Genomic DNA, 16,196 nt, shown 5'->3' on the forward strand with positions numbered 1-16,196 from the left:
TTAGATCAACTTACGTGTCCCTCAACTAGGGAGGAGATACACTATATTAAACAGTATCATCAATTATGACAACATAGAGGTGTACTTACTACACCTTCACCCCACCAATTCCCACATCCCAGTAGTAAGTTCTATTAACAAACTGATGTGCACTTTTCCAACCTTTGCTTACATGCCTGTGGAAGAGTAAGTACCACCATACTAGGTGACCAAATACGCACTGAACAAGAGTAAATAAATAACCACGCAGTTAAGAGGTACCTGGAGACTAACAATCTCACATAGGTAGGCAAAAGTGGATTTTGAGTTTTCCTAAATTATTTACTAGTCATTTGTATGTGTTTTAATGGTCATATGCCATCTTTTAAATTAATTACCTTATTACATCCTCTGTCCATTAAAAAACATGGGTTAGGCAGGTGCAATGTACACACCTAAAGTCCCAACTATGTGGGAGGCTGAGGAAGGAGGGTTGCTAGAGCCGTTTGAGGCTGTAGTGTATTATGATTGCTCCTGTGAATGGCCACTGCACTCCAGCCTGGGCAACTAGCAAGACCCCCTTTCTGAACAAAACAAAAACACAGGGTTGTCTTTTTCTTACTAATTTGTAGGCATTCTTATATTTTAGGGATATTAACATTCTCCCCTTTATGTGTTATAAATATTTTTCTCTTATCTTTCGTACAATGAATGATTTAAAATGTTACAAGATATATCCCAACTTTCCTCTTTACTGCTTTTGAGTTTCCATTCATATTTAAGATCTCTTGTCTGTATTTTATTCTATTAATTTTAGATTTATTTTTCACATTTGAATAGTTAATCAACCTGTAACTTTTCTTAAGATATAAGGGTTTAATTTCTCATCTTTTGAGTAGGTCATTAGTTGTACCTATATAATTTATTGAGTAATTTACCATTTTCTCCAAAATTTATAATGTAACTTCTGTCATATAAAGATTCTAAATATTCTTGTACCTCTTTCTAGTCTCTATTATTTGCCTAAATTTATTCCTGTGCTATTACCATACTGTGATTATTCCAACATCTTCACAGTAAATTTTAACAAATGCTAAGGTAAATCTTCAATTATGCATTCTTTCATAAACATTTTTGGAAATTCTTGCACTATAAACTTTAGACTCATTTTTCTAGGTTCCAAAAAATTTAGTGTCCTTCAACAATTTTATGTTTTTCTTTATGCAGGCTTTTTCTAGTTAAAGTTTCCTGTTATTATGAACAGGTCCTCCTAACCCCATTTCCACTTTTAACTGGTAGTTATTGCTGATTTTTGTATGTATCTTAACTCCAGATACCTTACTAAATTCTCTTACTAGTTTAAATACTTTTTAGTTCATTTTATATAGCTTTTCTAGGCAAACCACCACATCACTTACAAATAATTATTTAATCTCTTCCTTTCTAGTTCAAAAATAGTGTAGGATTCGTAACACTTATTTTGTTTTTTCTACTTGCATCAGTCAAGCCTGTCAAACAAAGTTAAATAATAGTAATGACAGCAAGCTCCTCAAACATATTAATGATAGCAACGATGATTACCTCATTATTTCTCTGTTTTATTTTTCAAGACAGGGTCTTGCTCTGTCACCCAGGTTGGAGTGCAGTGGTGTGATCACAGCTTACTGCAACCTCTAATTCCTAAGCTCAAGCAATCCTACCACCTCAGCATTCCTTAAGGCAGCTGAGATTACGGTTGTGTGCCAACACAACTGCTAACTTGCGATCCCTTGCCTTGGCCTCCCAGAGTACTGGGATTACAGGCCTGAGCTATTTCACCCTGCCACTATTTTCTTAATATAAGGTTTGCTTCTGGTTTTTGGTAATACTTATATGTTTAAAAACTTTCATTCTATTATTTTATTTGGAATTCTTATTTACTCCTTCCCCTTGCAAATAAGACCCCATATTTTTTCTCATAGCTTCAGACCCTCCTGAGATCTCCTCTTCCAGGGCCGTTCTTGTTTCACTTGTTGAATCACGCAAGCAGGGAGTTAGGAGGGAAAGGAATGCTTTGGCTACCATATTCCCACTATTCTCAGTATCTTATTTTATAATAGCTTGCATACTTTAATCATTTAATAATTTAAAATATGTATTTATATTCTGCCCTAAAGTAAATATTTCTGTACACAACATATTTCTAGAAGTCCTATAGAAACACAGGGTCATAGAGCATAGGCATTTTAATTTTGGCAAATAATGCCAAACTGTCCTCCAAAAATGTATCAATTTATTCTTAAAACAACAGGGTAGACAATGTAATCCCAGCCTGTAATCCCAGCACTTTGGGAGGTCAAGGCAGGCAAGAACTCTTGAGGCCAAGAGTTCAAGACCAGCCTGACCCATATGGCGAAATCCTGTTTATACTAAAAATACAAAAACTAGCTGGGCATGGTGGCACCACAACTATACTCCCAGCTACTCAGGAGGCTGAGGCACCAGAATCGCTTGAAGCCAGGAGGTGGAGGTTGCAGTAAGGTGAAATCACACCACTGCACTCCAGCTTGTATGACAGAGCAAGACTGTGTCTCAAACAACAACAACAACAACAAAAACCAAAAAACCAAAGATTTAAAACAAGGTAGATGATGTTTTTTACTTTCACACCCTTGCTAATACTGCATGTCATCAAATTATAACGTTTCGGAGAGCCTGATAGGCAAAAAAAATATAGTACCTTATTTTATGTTACATTTCCCTGATGTCTAATGATGTTTAAGCATCTTTTCACAATCGTTTATTAGACACTTGAACTTATTTTTGTGATAGAACTATTCACATCCTTTGACTATTTTGCTATTTGGTTATCTGTTTTCTTTCTTTTCTTTCCTTTTTTTTTTGAGTGCAGTGGTAAGACTGTAGCTAACTGCAGCCTTGAACTCCTGGGCTCAAGGGATCCTCCTCCCTCAGCCTCCCAAGTAACTAGGTCCATGGATGTGCACCATCATACTCAGCTTATTTTTTTTTTTTGGAGAGGCAGGGTCTTGTTATGTTGCTCACGCTGGTCTCGAACTCCTGGGTTCAGGTGATCCTTCTGCCTCAGCCTCTCAAAGTGCTAGAATAACAGGTGTGAGCCACCATGCCTGGCACAGTTGATAATTTTTAATTGATTTGTAGGTGATCCTCGTAGAGTAGGGATATTAAATCTCATATATTCTACCAACATTTCCATTATTTGCCTTTTTATCTTGTTTACAATTTCTTTAACCTTAACCTTCATATAACTATTTCCAGAATAAATGAATGCGTATGTTTCTCAAAATACAGAATAAAATTTCTTTAGAATATTAACTACCAAAATGAAGAATATTGCATTCCAGAATAAAAAAAGAATGACTATTTTAGCCCTTATGTGAACAAAATGGCCAAGAAAGAACTCAAGTTAACCTCTCTTCAGGGATATAAACTGTCTGGAATACACATGCTTATATTTAAATAGCACAAGAATTTTTACAACTACCACCTCGTCTTGTTCTTTAAGGATCTCTCTCTCTCTAAAAAAAAAAAAGCTCACATTAACAGATACAGAAAAACTAACTTATGTCTACAGTATCCCATATATTCATGTTCTAAAAATGCAAATTCATATAAACCTAAGTAACATTTCTGTTTTTTGAAACAAACCTAACATTTTAAAATAATTCCATGAAAATCTCAAATTTAAATCTAAATATAAAATGGAATATATTTTTAGAAATTATTTATATATTCTTGGTTTTAGTTCTTTGCCAGTTATATGGTAATAAATATCTTCTCCCAATTTGTACCTTATCTTTTCACTTTCTTTAAGGTACTTGAAGATAAATTATTAATTTTAATACAGTAAAATTATTGGTCTTTTATCATTAGTGTTTTAAGTCTTTCTTAAGAAATACTTTCCTACTCTAATATCAGAAACATACTTATGTATATTTTCTACTGAAAGGTTTAAAGTTTTATTTTTGACATTTAAGTCACGAATCTTTCTGACTGGGATAGGGGAAAGAGGGAAGGTAAAAAAAGCAATATATTATATACATGTATTATAACTAACATGTACACATACATGCACACACACACACTAGTTAAGCCTCCAGCCTCATTAGGAAACTAACATGTATAGACTATGAAATGTAGCATGGTACCGGTGTTTTAGTAGCACCTTAGCCTACCACCATACTCCAAAACCGATAGAATATACATTATGTTTAGGCTGGGTGATACGGTTTGCCTCTGTGTATCCACCCAAATCTCATCTTGTAGCGCCCATGTGTTGTGGGAGGGACCCAGTGGGAGATAATTAAATTATGGGGGTGGGTCTTTCCTGTGCTGTTCTGGTGATAGTGTAATTCTCACGAGATCTGATGGTTTTAAAAATGGGAGTTTCCCTGTCAGTCTCTCTCTCTTTACCTGCCACCATCCATGTAAGACACGACTTGTTCTTCTTTGCCTTCCACCATGATTGAGAGGATTCCCCAGCCACGTGGAACTGTTAAGTCCCTTAAACCTCTTTCTTTTATAAACTGCCCAGTCTCGGGTATGTATTTATCAGCAACCTGAAAATGAACTAATACTCTGGGCATGATGACTCTAAATCCCAGCACTTTGGGAGGCCGAGGCGGGTGGATCACTTGAGGTCAGGTGTTCAAGACCAGTCTGGCAAACATGGTGAAACCCCATCTCCACTAAAAATACAAAAATTAGCTGGGCATGGTGGCGTAAGCCTGTAATCCCCACTACTCAGGTGGCTGAGGCAGGAGGCTTGCTTGAGCTCGGGAAGTGGAAGTTGCAGGCGAGATCATGCCATTGCACTTCAGCCTGGGCAACAGGGTGAGACTCCTTCTCAAGAAAAAAAAAAGAAGAATATTCATTATGTTTAGGAAGCGTTACATAAAAAATGAAGACTATACTTCAAGGAATGTAAAACATCCTACAGTAGCCATTTTAAAACTATCTGTTTTATAGAATAAAAAATGTACATGTATCACTACCATGTAAATGTTGGTCTCTCCTTTTATTTGCTATTAATATTTACTTAAAGAAAATCTTTAAATGTTTTCCTCCCAATTTGTCCCAAAAGTTAAAAAAGCAAACAACAACCCATGCTAGTTTTGAAACAGATAAGGCAATTGGCAAGGCCTCTTCAGGGCTTAAAAACATTAGTCATTCATAAACTTGTTTGAATATAAAAAGGCTATATTCAATAATATATAAAAATATTTAATAGCAAAGCTAGCTAATACTCTTTCTTGACATTGAGGGTAGAAATAGAGGAATGTTCTCCATATAACTTACTCCGTCTCTCCTAAAATTCTCTTTTGTTTCCTTCCTATTATCCTTGAATGAGGGCTTTTTTTTTTTTTTTTAAGTGCACAATTTGAAGAGCAGTGACATGTTCTGAATGCCTTTATACAGTCTTAGATTATAAGAAGTAAAAATCTCAAAGGAGAACTGAAGCTAGTTATTAGCTACCAGAAGACCACCATCTAACTCTATCTCTCCCTTACAATTCCAAGGCAGAACAGAACAGTATCAGGGGAAATGAATATGGTAAAGAAACAATTATGTGAATGTTGATTATGTAGCTCAGCAGCCATAAATCTTATTGTGAAATAAAGCCAAAATAAAGACAGCCTTATAAATGTCTTTAATAATAAAATTTAATCAATATTAACAGAGCTGTAATTCATTTTATTCCTAATAGCTCTTCGCTGTTTTATCACTTAGAAACAAGTAACTTACCTGTGCTCGTTTTTCCATATCCTGGCAGGTACCTAGTTGTTCTTCCATTGCAACTCTGATTTGCCTCGCTTCATATTCCAATTGTCTTCTGGTCATATCTGTTTGTAAGGAAAACTAAAACCACAAACAATACAAAAGTATCAATATCTTGTATTTATGCTAATCAGTAAAAGCAAAAAAGCATATAAATACCAATAAAGAAAATGAATAAGCAAATATGTCAGTCATGGTGAATGAGAAAATTATTTTTTACTCCAAGGAGTGTTTAAATTTGATTATAGGTGTCAGACTCAATCCGGATCCCTGATGTGACGTGGAATTCAAACACTTATTTGCCAAAGTCACAAGTGGCTTTAATTAGATTGGCCTATTTCACTTAAAATATATAATTGGTCCAGTTAGAGCGAGGCTAACTTCAGTTCCCTTATGACTCTTCTCTACTGAAGAGGCACTACTTTTAATTATTAAATACTAGCATATTAATGTGGACAACATAGAAATTTCAAGAAACAAGTCCATTATTCTTAAGCTTATACTTCAACTTAAAGTAAGGATTACTATATACATACAGACTAAATAGAGAGAACTTTTCCATTAATCAAATGAAGAATATGGGATAAGAAAAAGCCTACATGTAATAAAAATAATCATAAATAGAGTGGACAAAGTCAACACAGACTTTGGTAAAAATTCAAAAGTAAAGCAAAGTTGAAACAAATAAAAAGAGGTACTTCTTTAGAATGGGTGACAACTCATTCAAAAATTTATTAACCCTCTAATTAAAATTCCAAGGACTGTGATAAGTGCCAAGCATGCAACAGGATTTTAAAAGGACAAGGTAATGAAACCTGTGTTTCATTCACAAGTTTCATTATAAACCCATGCCCAAAAGGCTAAAAAATCTGATTAAATAAAATGATAGGTAACAGACTTATAATGGGCCATGAAGGGAATGAGAAAATGCTATAGATTTTCTGTGTGCCCAAAGAAAACTGTGTATGACATATATCTGACTCAGAATAGCATTCTGGTCTAAGAACTCCAAATTGTGTTGTCAGTTGTAGTTAGATTAGTTCTCACCCTTTTCCCTTTGCAACATACAGATGACATTCATATGCAGAATGTATTCCCTTAGGCATACCCAAATTATGGGTTGCAACAGAGATGAAATAGTCTGCATGTTATTTCTTATTCCTACTGAGCCAGTTGTAACTCCACTTATTAGTCCTCCATTTCCCAAACCCTCTCTGCAAAAAAAAAAAATTGAACATGACATACTATGTTGCAATAATGTGGTTTAGATCTGATGTTTTCAGTAATGTTTAGTATTTTGATAAGTAGGTATTTCCACATAAAGTGTTCATTAACTTGGCTTCCCAACATAAATGCAAAATTTGTGAAATTAAAAAAGTTACAAAATACAAGCAGAGTTTAAATTTGCTAATGTTGCCAATGGTCCCCGATAATGTCTTATATATCATATTAAATAAATGTGATCACTTAATAAATTAGTAGAGAATAATCAACTTGACAACTGATCTTTGTTTCAGATAGTAACCAAATACTCTTGAATCGTCATGTACATTTAAGCTCTTTCCTGAAACTGACCTCATGTAGACAGTTGGATTCTGGATTTTGTGTATTCTCTAATGACCAAAGTTAATGGTAAGCAAAACTACACTTTGGTATTTTTCTTTATAAAAGTTATAGTCTCAACAAATCCCCCCAAATTCCTAATCCTCACATGCTAACAATTCTCCAATAAATGTTCTCTCACTACCTGTGCTCCTTAATTCCCAGGAGCACTGTTAAGTGTTAACATGTTAAGGGCCCTGTCAGAAAAAGGGATTCTCTCTCTCTTAAAACCCTGAATGATTATTCTAGGAGAGTGAGCACGTAAGCTTCCAGTTCCACCTCCTGTCAGCCAATGTCCACTCAGGAAACCTGGTTAGTTACATGTTTTCAAAAAGGTTTTCTCTCTTTCAACTTTTACCTTTTTGTCTATTTTGGTCTCTCATAGTAGTAGTAGAAAATGAAAAATCTAAGCTAAGAGAATAAGTTTTATTTTAATTAGCCTATTTTCTTTTAAAAAATGACACGTGGCCAGGCATGGTGGCTCACACCTGTAATCCCAACACTTTGGGAGGCCAAGGCGGGTGGATCACGAGGTCAGGAGATACAGACCATCCCGGCTAACACGGTAAAACCCCACCTCTACTAAAAGTACAAAAAATTAGCTGGAAATGGTGGCATGCACCTATAGTCCCAGATACTTGGGAGGCTGAGGCAGGAGAATCGCTTGAACCCGGGAGTCGGAGGTTGCAGTGAGCTGAGATTGCGCCATTGCATTCCAGCCTGGGCAACAGAGCAAGACTCCATCTCAAAAAAACAAAAACAAAAACAAAACAAAAACAAAAAGTTACATGAAATATTTATGGATAATAGTTAAAATAGGTAGTCTTGTTTGAGATTATGTATTTTTTTTTCTTTTTTTTTAAATATAGAACACTTCATGATTTTCCATGTCATCCTTGAGCAAGGGCCATGCTAATCTCCTCTGCATCATTCCAGTTTTAGGATATGTGCTGCTGACACGGCCACTACAAATGTATTTGAGAAATATTCTTATATGTGCCATCCCATGAATAAAATCGTTGACACGGAGAGGGAGAGGCTGACGGGATTAGAATTTTTTTTTTTTTTTTTTTTTTTTTTTTTATAGAACACTGCAGACCTATAACCCGGAGCGGCTTGGAGGTGGTGAATATCAGCTCCTCAAGTCTGCAACAAAAAATGGCCTCCGATAAAACTACATTGCAAAAAATGGAAACAAACAGAATGGAAAGAGTAAAAAAGAGGAAGAGGTAGAGCTGGAAGAATCTGTGGTGGAAAATGTACTAGACTGACGTGTAGTGAATGGGAAAGTGGAATACTTCCTGAAGTGGAAGGGATTTACAGATGCTGACAACAGTTGGGAACCTAAAGAAAATTTAGATTGTTCAGGGTTAATTGAAGCATTTCTTAATTTTCAAAAAACTAGTCAAGAAAAAGATGGCACAAACAGATAATCTTTATCTGACAGTGAATCTGATGACAGTAAATCAAAGAAGAAAAGGGATGCTGCTGACAAACCAAAAAGCTTTGCCAGATGTCTTGATCCTGAAAGAGTAATTGGTGCCACAGACAGCAGTGGAGAATTGCTGTTTCTCATGAAATGGAAGGATTCAGATTAGGCAGAGTTGCTGCTGGCAGAAGAGGAAAATGTAAGGGTCCTCAAATTGTAATTGCTTTTTTTAAAGAGAAATTAACTTGGCATTCTTGTCCAGAAGATGAAGCACAGCAACTGTTCACACTGTTTTATATGGGTCTTGGTTTTTGATTTACTAGTGTGAAGAAATAACTACATTTTAATGAAAATCAAGTTTGGTATGTTCGTTTTGAAAGTAGTATTGGGAGAGTTGTTGTGGATTTTCTTTTGAATTGATAGCACTGGTTACTTTGAACAAACAAATAAAAGCTTTCTGTAGTTGCTTCCTTCATCAGAAAAAAAAAAAAAAAACACATTAGATACCATGGTATATTATATCCACTGCATGAGAGAACAGCTTTTCTAAATATATTAGGGGCAATTTCCATAGCCATTACTCAATCAGAACTTCTGTTTTCATATGCCTAAGGACCATTCTGGGTTTCTTATTTTGTGTGTGTGTGTGTGTATAAAGAAAATGCACACGTAAATGTTTTCTTTTTTATTGTTTTTAAACATTTACGAAAACAAAAATCACAGGTAATCCAATGTTTCTGAAATGTCATCAGTCTGAGCAATCTAAGAAAAATAAATCACTTCAGGTTAAATTGAAAAATCTCCTGAAGTCATACATTTCAAGTTAAATAAATGATTTTAAGTAACTGGACAATTTAAATTGAATAATTTAAAAGCAGCCATATCAGAATTCGTATCTGTAAATGCAATGGTTTACACAATTTCTAAAACGAAAAATTTTACCATTGCCAACAACATCCAGATGAGGAAACTAGACAAATCCTAGTGTATTTTAATTAGCTAACCAAGACAGTTAAATGGACACTTAAAAGATTCCTCTGGTGAGTCATTTCTTTTTGTTTTTTCTTTTTGTTTTGAGATGGAGTCTCGCTCTGTCGCCCAGGCTGGAGTGCAGTGGTATGATCTTGGATCACTGCAACCTCTGCCTCCCAGGTTCAAGTGATTTTCCTGCCTCAGCCTCCCAAGTAGCTGAGACTACAGGCATGGACCACCACGTCTGGCTAATTTTTGTATTTACGTTAGTAGAGACAGAGTTTTACCAGGCTGACCAGGCTGGTCTCGAACTCCTGGCCTTAAGTGATCCACCTTCCTCAGCCTCCCAAAATGCTGGGGTTACAGGCGTGAGCCTCTGCCATGATGAGTCATTTCTTAACAAAAAGTTGAAGTCCCTGTGTTACATTGACTAAAAGGTCACGATTCATGTCTAAGACTTGGCTCATGGAAACCTAATCAGATGGTTAGGACCTGCTGTCATAAATGGGTGAACAAACTTCGGTAATCTAAACTATTGACTTGCATATATTTTCTTTACTCCAACACATTCATTACATGTAGGTTCGATCTTTTCAGTATATGTTTTACTGGTTCAGCGGAGGACAAGAAAAACAACCCCTTGTAGTAAATCAGAATGTTACTCAACTGCACACTGTTAGTTTATTGTGAATACTGGTGGACAGTGGTCAATAGTTCCATATTCCTTAAAAAAATTTTAAAACATAGTTATATTTGCAAAACAAACCAACTTTAGTGTTTGCAAAAATGCTAATATCTGTACTATAGCTATTGGCATTTATATCTGGAATATTTTCAGAGATATTTTTATTGCAAAAACTATATGGCATAATTCCTGTAACAGTACAAAAAATAGGCAGATGGTAACAAATATTTCTATAGAATATGTTTGACAATTCAATACACAGAAATAAAAAACTAGTTGCCTAGTTGAACCATGAGGTCCTCTAGAATTCAAACTTTATAGATTTTCTAAATAAGAGCTTTAAATAAAACATTTGCTTGAGCACAATAGTTTTATCATCTTTACAAACAAAAATTCATTAACTATTATATATTCAGGCCTAAAGATGGGTAAAATATATTACAGTTTACAAATAACTATAAATTCAGTTATCCTGAATTTTAATGGATTACCTAGGTACTTTAATATATCAAGTTATTAAAGTTTCAAATAAGTTGTACTGCCAAGTTACTTACATTTTCAGTTAAAGGAAGACTATCTATTCTTTTAGTGAGATTCTGAAGTTGAGCATAATACCAGTCTTTTTCCTTTTCTTCTTTGTCAAGATCAGCAAGAAGCAACGACCTATTTTTTTAAAAAAGGTATGTTTAAACAATGCTAATACAGACTGCACAAGAGCAATACTTACACCAGTTTTTATTGCAAACTTCTCTACCTAAAGTGCTAATAATGAATTACTCAAAAAATTTACATTGATTTCAATTTTAAAGGTAGGACTTAGAATATTACAGTCATTATAATTAGAGTATTAAAAAGAACATTTTTTTCTAAATAAACGGGTAATCATCCTTAAAACAATACTTACACTTCACTAAAGGCTTTCTTCATATTTATAGTCTAAGAAAATAATGATAGGTAAAAGGTACAGATATAACAAAACTCAAAATTAGTATAAGAATAAAGAGCATAGTAAAGGAATTAAGAAAAGCAACAATGATGCCAGAAGACAAACCTAGAATATAGGAAGCTACGACCTTGGACACTGATGTGGCTTTCAGCTTCACGGCAGTCACAATAATAAGAAATATACTGTCATTTTGAAATAAGAGGAAGTCATGAGGGAGAGAAACTTCTTAGTTTGGAATTTTAACACCAAATGGTGGTGTTCTCCATAGCAATCTGTATTAAGATACTGTATACCTGAGCATTGTAAACATAAATGCACAGTAAGAGTGTTACAGGGATAAAACTCAAGAGGTAAAAAAGTATATAATCTATCTTTTTTCACGTGGCTTTTTGCCAGAGCTACCACTGTTATAATTTTCTTATGTGTATTTCTAGAGCTATTCTATAAAAATGTAAGGATATATGTGCATACTTATATGTTCATTTTAAACATAAATAGTAGCGTATTATTATAGTACATGTTGTCCTGCAACTTTTTTTCACTTAAAAATTGATCCTGGGGGCCAGGTGTGGGGCACATGCCTGTAATGCCAAAACTTAGGGAAGCCGAGGCAGGTGGATCACTTTAGCTCAGGAGTTCAATACCAGCCTGGGCAACATGATAAAAACCCAAACCCCAAAATCCCATCTCTACAAAAAAATACAAAAACTAGCCAAGTGTGGTGGTGCACACCTATAGTCCCAGCTACTCAGGAGGCTGAGCTGGGAGAATCACTTGAGCCCAGGAGGCTGAGGCTGCAGTGAGCTGAGATCATACCACTGCATTCCAGCCTGGGCAACAGACTTCTTTCAAAAAAAAAAAAAAAAAAAGTAGATCTTGCAGAACACAAATAAGGCACAGGTTGAGTATCCCTTATTCAAAATGATTGTGACTAGAAGTGTTTTTGGATTTTGGAATATTTCTATTATACTTAACAGTTGGGCATCTCAAATCCAAAAATGCTCTAATTAGTATTTCCTTTGAGCATCATGTCACTCAAAAACTTTGGGATTTTGGAGAATTTTCTATTTCCAGATTTGGGATGCTCAATCTATACTAGGTATTTTTTTTTGTTAGCTGCGTAATATTCCAAGAATTCCCTAGTATTCATAAATCTATGTAGGGATACACTATAACCAACTCTTAGTTGGCAGGTACTTAGGGCGTTTCTAATCGTTTATTATTATAAACAATGCCGCATTGAATAGTCTTATAGATATACCTCATTTCATACATGTACATGCATTTATATAAAAGAAATTCCTAGAATATATAAATTTTTAACTTACTGCCCTTGTGAGATGTTATACCAATGTATGCTACCATCATCACCAATTTAAGTGTTTAATTCAACTTTTTACTTTTTCATATCTAGTTTTTTTTAAAATGGTGTATCACTGGTTTTAATTTGATTTCTCTTACTATGAGTGAGACTAAACATTTTGCTTAAGTTTATAAACCATTTGTATTTTCTTTTCTGTGATTTTTTCTTATTTGTAGGACCTTTTCTGTATTAAAAATGACAGTGCTTTGTCAGTTGTTGGGTTGCATATATATTTTCTCAACACTTGTTTTTTTAACATTGTTTACTCAGTTGACGCTTGAACATGGATGTGAACTGCATGGGTCCACATATACATGAATTTCCTTCCACTTCATTATGATTTTCTTAATAACATTTTTTCTCTAACTTAACATAGTATATACTACATATAACATATAAAATATTTGTTACTTGACTGTTTATGTTATCAGTAAGGCTTCCAGTCAATAGCAGGCAATCAGTAAAGTTTTGGGGGAGTCAAAAGTTATATATATATTTTTGACTGCACGGAGTGGGTGGGTAGGCCAACTCCTGAATTGTTCAAGGGTCATCTGTAACGTTTTGCCATGTAGAAAATTTTGATTTCCATGCAGTCCGATTTGTAGATATTTTCTATTATAGATTCTGGAGTTTGGTCATACAGAGAGATGTTCCCCACTCTGATACTATTACTTTAAAAGTTCTGCTTGATTATTGTTCCTTAGGAAATATGGAATGAATCTTAGTAGTGAGTACAAATGTGAGTATGTAGAAGGCTCTGTTCTTGCTAAAATGTATTTTCCTTTACTGAGAAGCAACTCAAAAAATAAGAAATAAGCTTTTGTTCTTATGTGGCAACTTTAATAGTGACGGACTGATTAGGAAAGAGGGAAGCCCCTGTTTACGACGTTGCATCCCTCAGGGAAGGCAGACTAAAGACAAGCTGCTCTCTCCCTCCGATTTCTGACAACAGAAACAGGAGAAAGCACTGCAGAAAGCCTGAACTTCATTCACAGCTGGGTATCACAACTCTCATAAAGATGAGATTTAATTCTATTTTTCAGTTTTCCCTAGTGAGGACCTGTAGGACCTACCAGGTCCAAGGTGGGAAAAAGAGTAAAAAAAATGGTGATGCTAATATTTCGTCCATTATTTCCTAATAAATGAACTTATGAAATAAGAGTTGGGGCCAGGCATGGTGGGTCACGCCTGTAATCCCAGCACTTTGGGAGGCTGAGGCAGGTGGATCACTTGAGGTCAGGAGTTTGAGACGAACCTGGCCAACATGGTGAAACCCTGTCTCTACTAAAAATACAAAAATAGCTCGGCATTGTGGCAGACACTCGTAGTCCTAGCTACTCGGGAGGCTGAAGCATGAGAATCTCTTGAACCAGGGAGGCAGAGGTTGCAATGACCCAAGATCGTGCCATTGCGCTCCAGCCTAGGTGACAGAGTGAGACTTTGTCTTTAAAAAAAAAAAAAAAAAAAAAGAGCTGGGCATTAAAAGTGCTTAAATTGACAGGCCAATGTCAGTGGCAGTGTTGAAGTAAGGGCGAGGTTAGGGACACTAGCGGCAATCTGCTACTATAAAGTTTAAGATTAACCTGTAGTAAAATGCTCTGGGGAAGCCAAGGTTATAGTGTCTTCAGCTAAAATGATAGCAAGTGATTAAATTACAGTAGTAGACCTTGTGACTCACACAACAGCAATTCATAAGGCTCAGAACTGAAACTAAGGCTAGACTCAGAACAGGTAGGGTCACTAGGGTTTAGTGTACTAAAGGCCTATTTTGTGATTGCCAATGGCCTTCTTTAAAAATGCTTTTTCACATAAATCTCATGTCTTCTTAGTCCTCTACCTTACTGGGGGTCACCTAGAAGAGCATGGCACATTTGTATTAGCAGTCAATAAATATTTGTTAAATAAAGTAATAGTGAACATGACAACAACAATACCTAACATTATTGAATGCTGTATGTACTGGGCATAGTGCTAAGGACTTTTAAAAAATCTAATTTAATCCTCTTGTTATCTTTTGAGGTCGTTATTCTCATGATCACTTCACTAACTAGAAAACTGAGGTTCAAAAAGGTTATAAAGCTACAAGCTGGGTTTAAGTCCTGGCTTGACTAACTTCTAGCATTTATCTTGAGGAGTACAGATAAAGGAAGAAGACATAAACTATGACTTTAGGAAGGTCTAGAAAGAAAGAACAGAAAAAACTAAAGGGGAAAATCATCAAAGAAGTAATATAACAGAAAAAAGCTGAATAAATAAATTTCCAGATGAAAAGGGTACAGTAAATATTCAGCATGATGAATGAAGAAAATATGCATACCAAAACATTCAAAAGCTTCGAAAGAGGAAAAATTGCCATCTACAAAGGAATGACATTCAGATTGGCATCAAATTTCTCATTGGTACCTTGATAATGAAGAAAAATGAGTTTGAACCTAAACCTACCTGAACTATCAATCAAGTGTGAGAGCAAAATAAGTATACTATCACACAAGCAAGAAATCAATTTATCTCTCTCCTACAAAAAAAAGAGTCAAGAACACCCAAATATATTAGACCTAAATGGGAAGCGTAATGACAACAATGGTATGACAGTATTGTAGCAGGCTCAGGAAGCAAATGGTCCAAATTAGATCAGAAAAATTCATTGGCTCCAATAAAAATTTATTTATGAATACAATGAAACTAGATCTTCATATTACCATAAAGACACAAGTTTCTACTCCCAAAAACATAAAAGAAAGAAAAATTAGAAACTTGAGACAAAAACCAAGAGCTATATAAGACAGACACAGTTCAAATAGCATCATCTTCCTTTAAGAAGCACAAAGGGTATGATATTCTATCAACGGGGAGGAAAAATTAATTCTGCCATACTATTGACTCACAGTGTCCAACAACTACAGAGTCCTAAAAAAACCCACTTATTTCACATCAACATTATGCTTAATTTACAGGAAAAAAAATGAAGACTCAAATATATATAGCAGGATGTAACTGTTAACAGTCTTAACAAAATAAAAGTAAACACAGAGTTGCCAAATCTTATACAGTGGGGCTTCAACAGACACAGTCAGTCACAGGAAAGAACAAGAAATAGAACTTACATATATGTATGTGTATTTGCTTATGTGTTTATGTATACAAATTCAACCAAAGAATTGGTACAGAATTAAAAACTGGATGGATAATTGAGTAAATTTAACAAATCTTCATCTTTCAGAGTGGTGAGTCAGTAAGTCATGTCCAATACTAGTATATAAGCATATTATTTAGAGTTATAGAAGTAACTATCTCATGGGAAATGAGACTGAATATAGGAAAGGAATACTGATACTTTTCACTTATGATGCTTTATAAAGCTAAGCTAGTGATACTAATGATCAGTCAGAGTTGAGAACCTTCTAACAACACTATGCTGACACCT

The 16,196-nt window shown here is 35.0% G+C and overlaps 2 protein-coding genes, 1 non-coding gene and 1 pseudogene across 17 annotated transcripts in view; 1 reads left to right on the forward strand and 3 right to left on the reverse strand.

Moving 5' to 3' along the window:
* Positions 1-16,196, reverse strand: part of SRP19 (signal recognition particle 19) — an 823,764-nt gene that overhangs the window by 118,417 nt on the left and 689,151 nt on the right. The gene's annotated exons all lie outside the window — the stretch shown is intronic.
* The window catches only part of APC (APC regulator of WNT signaling pathway), a 143,417-nt gene that overhangs the window by 62,358 nt on the left and 64,863 nt on the right, over positions 1-16,196 (reverse strand). For all 15 annotated transcript variants that reach the window (XM_050793029.1, XM_050793026.1, XM_050793021.1 and 12 more), the window contains 2 exons: positions 11,018-11,126; positions 5,743-5,856 (listed from right to left, as the gene is read on the reverse strand). In XM_050793029.1, the coding sequence (XP_050648986.1) occupies positions 5,743-5,856; positions 11,018-11,126 (223 nt within the window). The remainder of the gene's footprint in view (positions 1-5,742; positions 5,857-11,017; positions 11,127-16,196) is intronic.
* Positions 8,237-8,343, reverse strand: LOC126957700 (U6 spliceosomal RNA). The gene has a single exon (XR_007726884.1). It is a non-coding gene; the product is annotated as a U6 spliceosomal RNA (small nuclear RNA).
* LOC126957011 (chromobox protein homolog 3-like) lies at positions 8,536-9,121 on the forward strand (annotated as a pseudogene).

Source organism: Macaca thibetana, chromosome 6, assembly GCF_024542745.1.
Source record: "Macaca thibetana thibetana isolate TM-01 chromosome 6, ASM2454274v1, whole genome shotgun sequence".
In the NCBI taxonomy this organism is placed as follows: Eukaryota; Metazoa; Chordata; class Mammalia; order Primates; family Cercopithecidae; genus Macaca; species Macaca thibetana.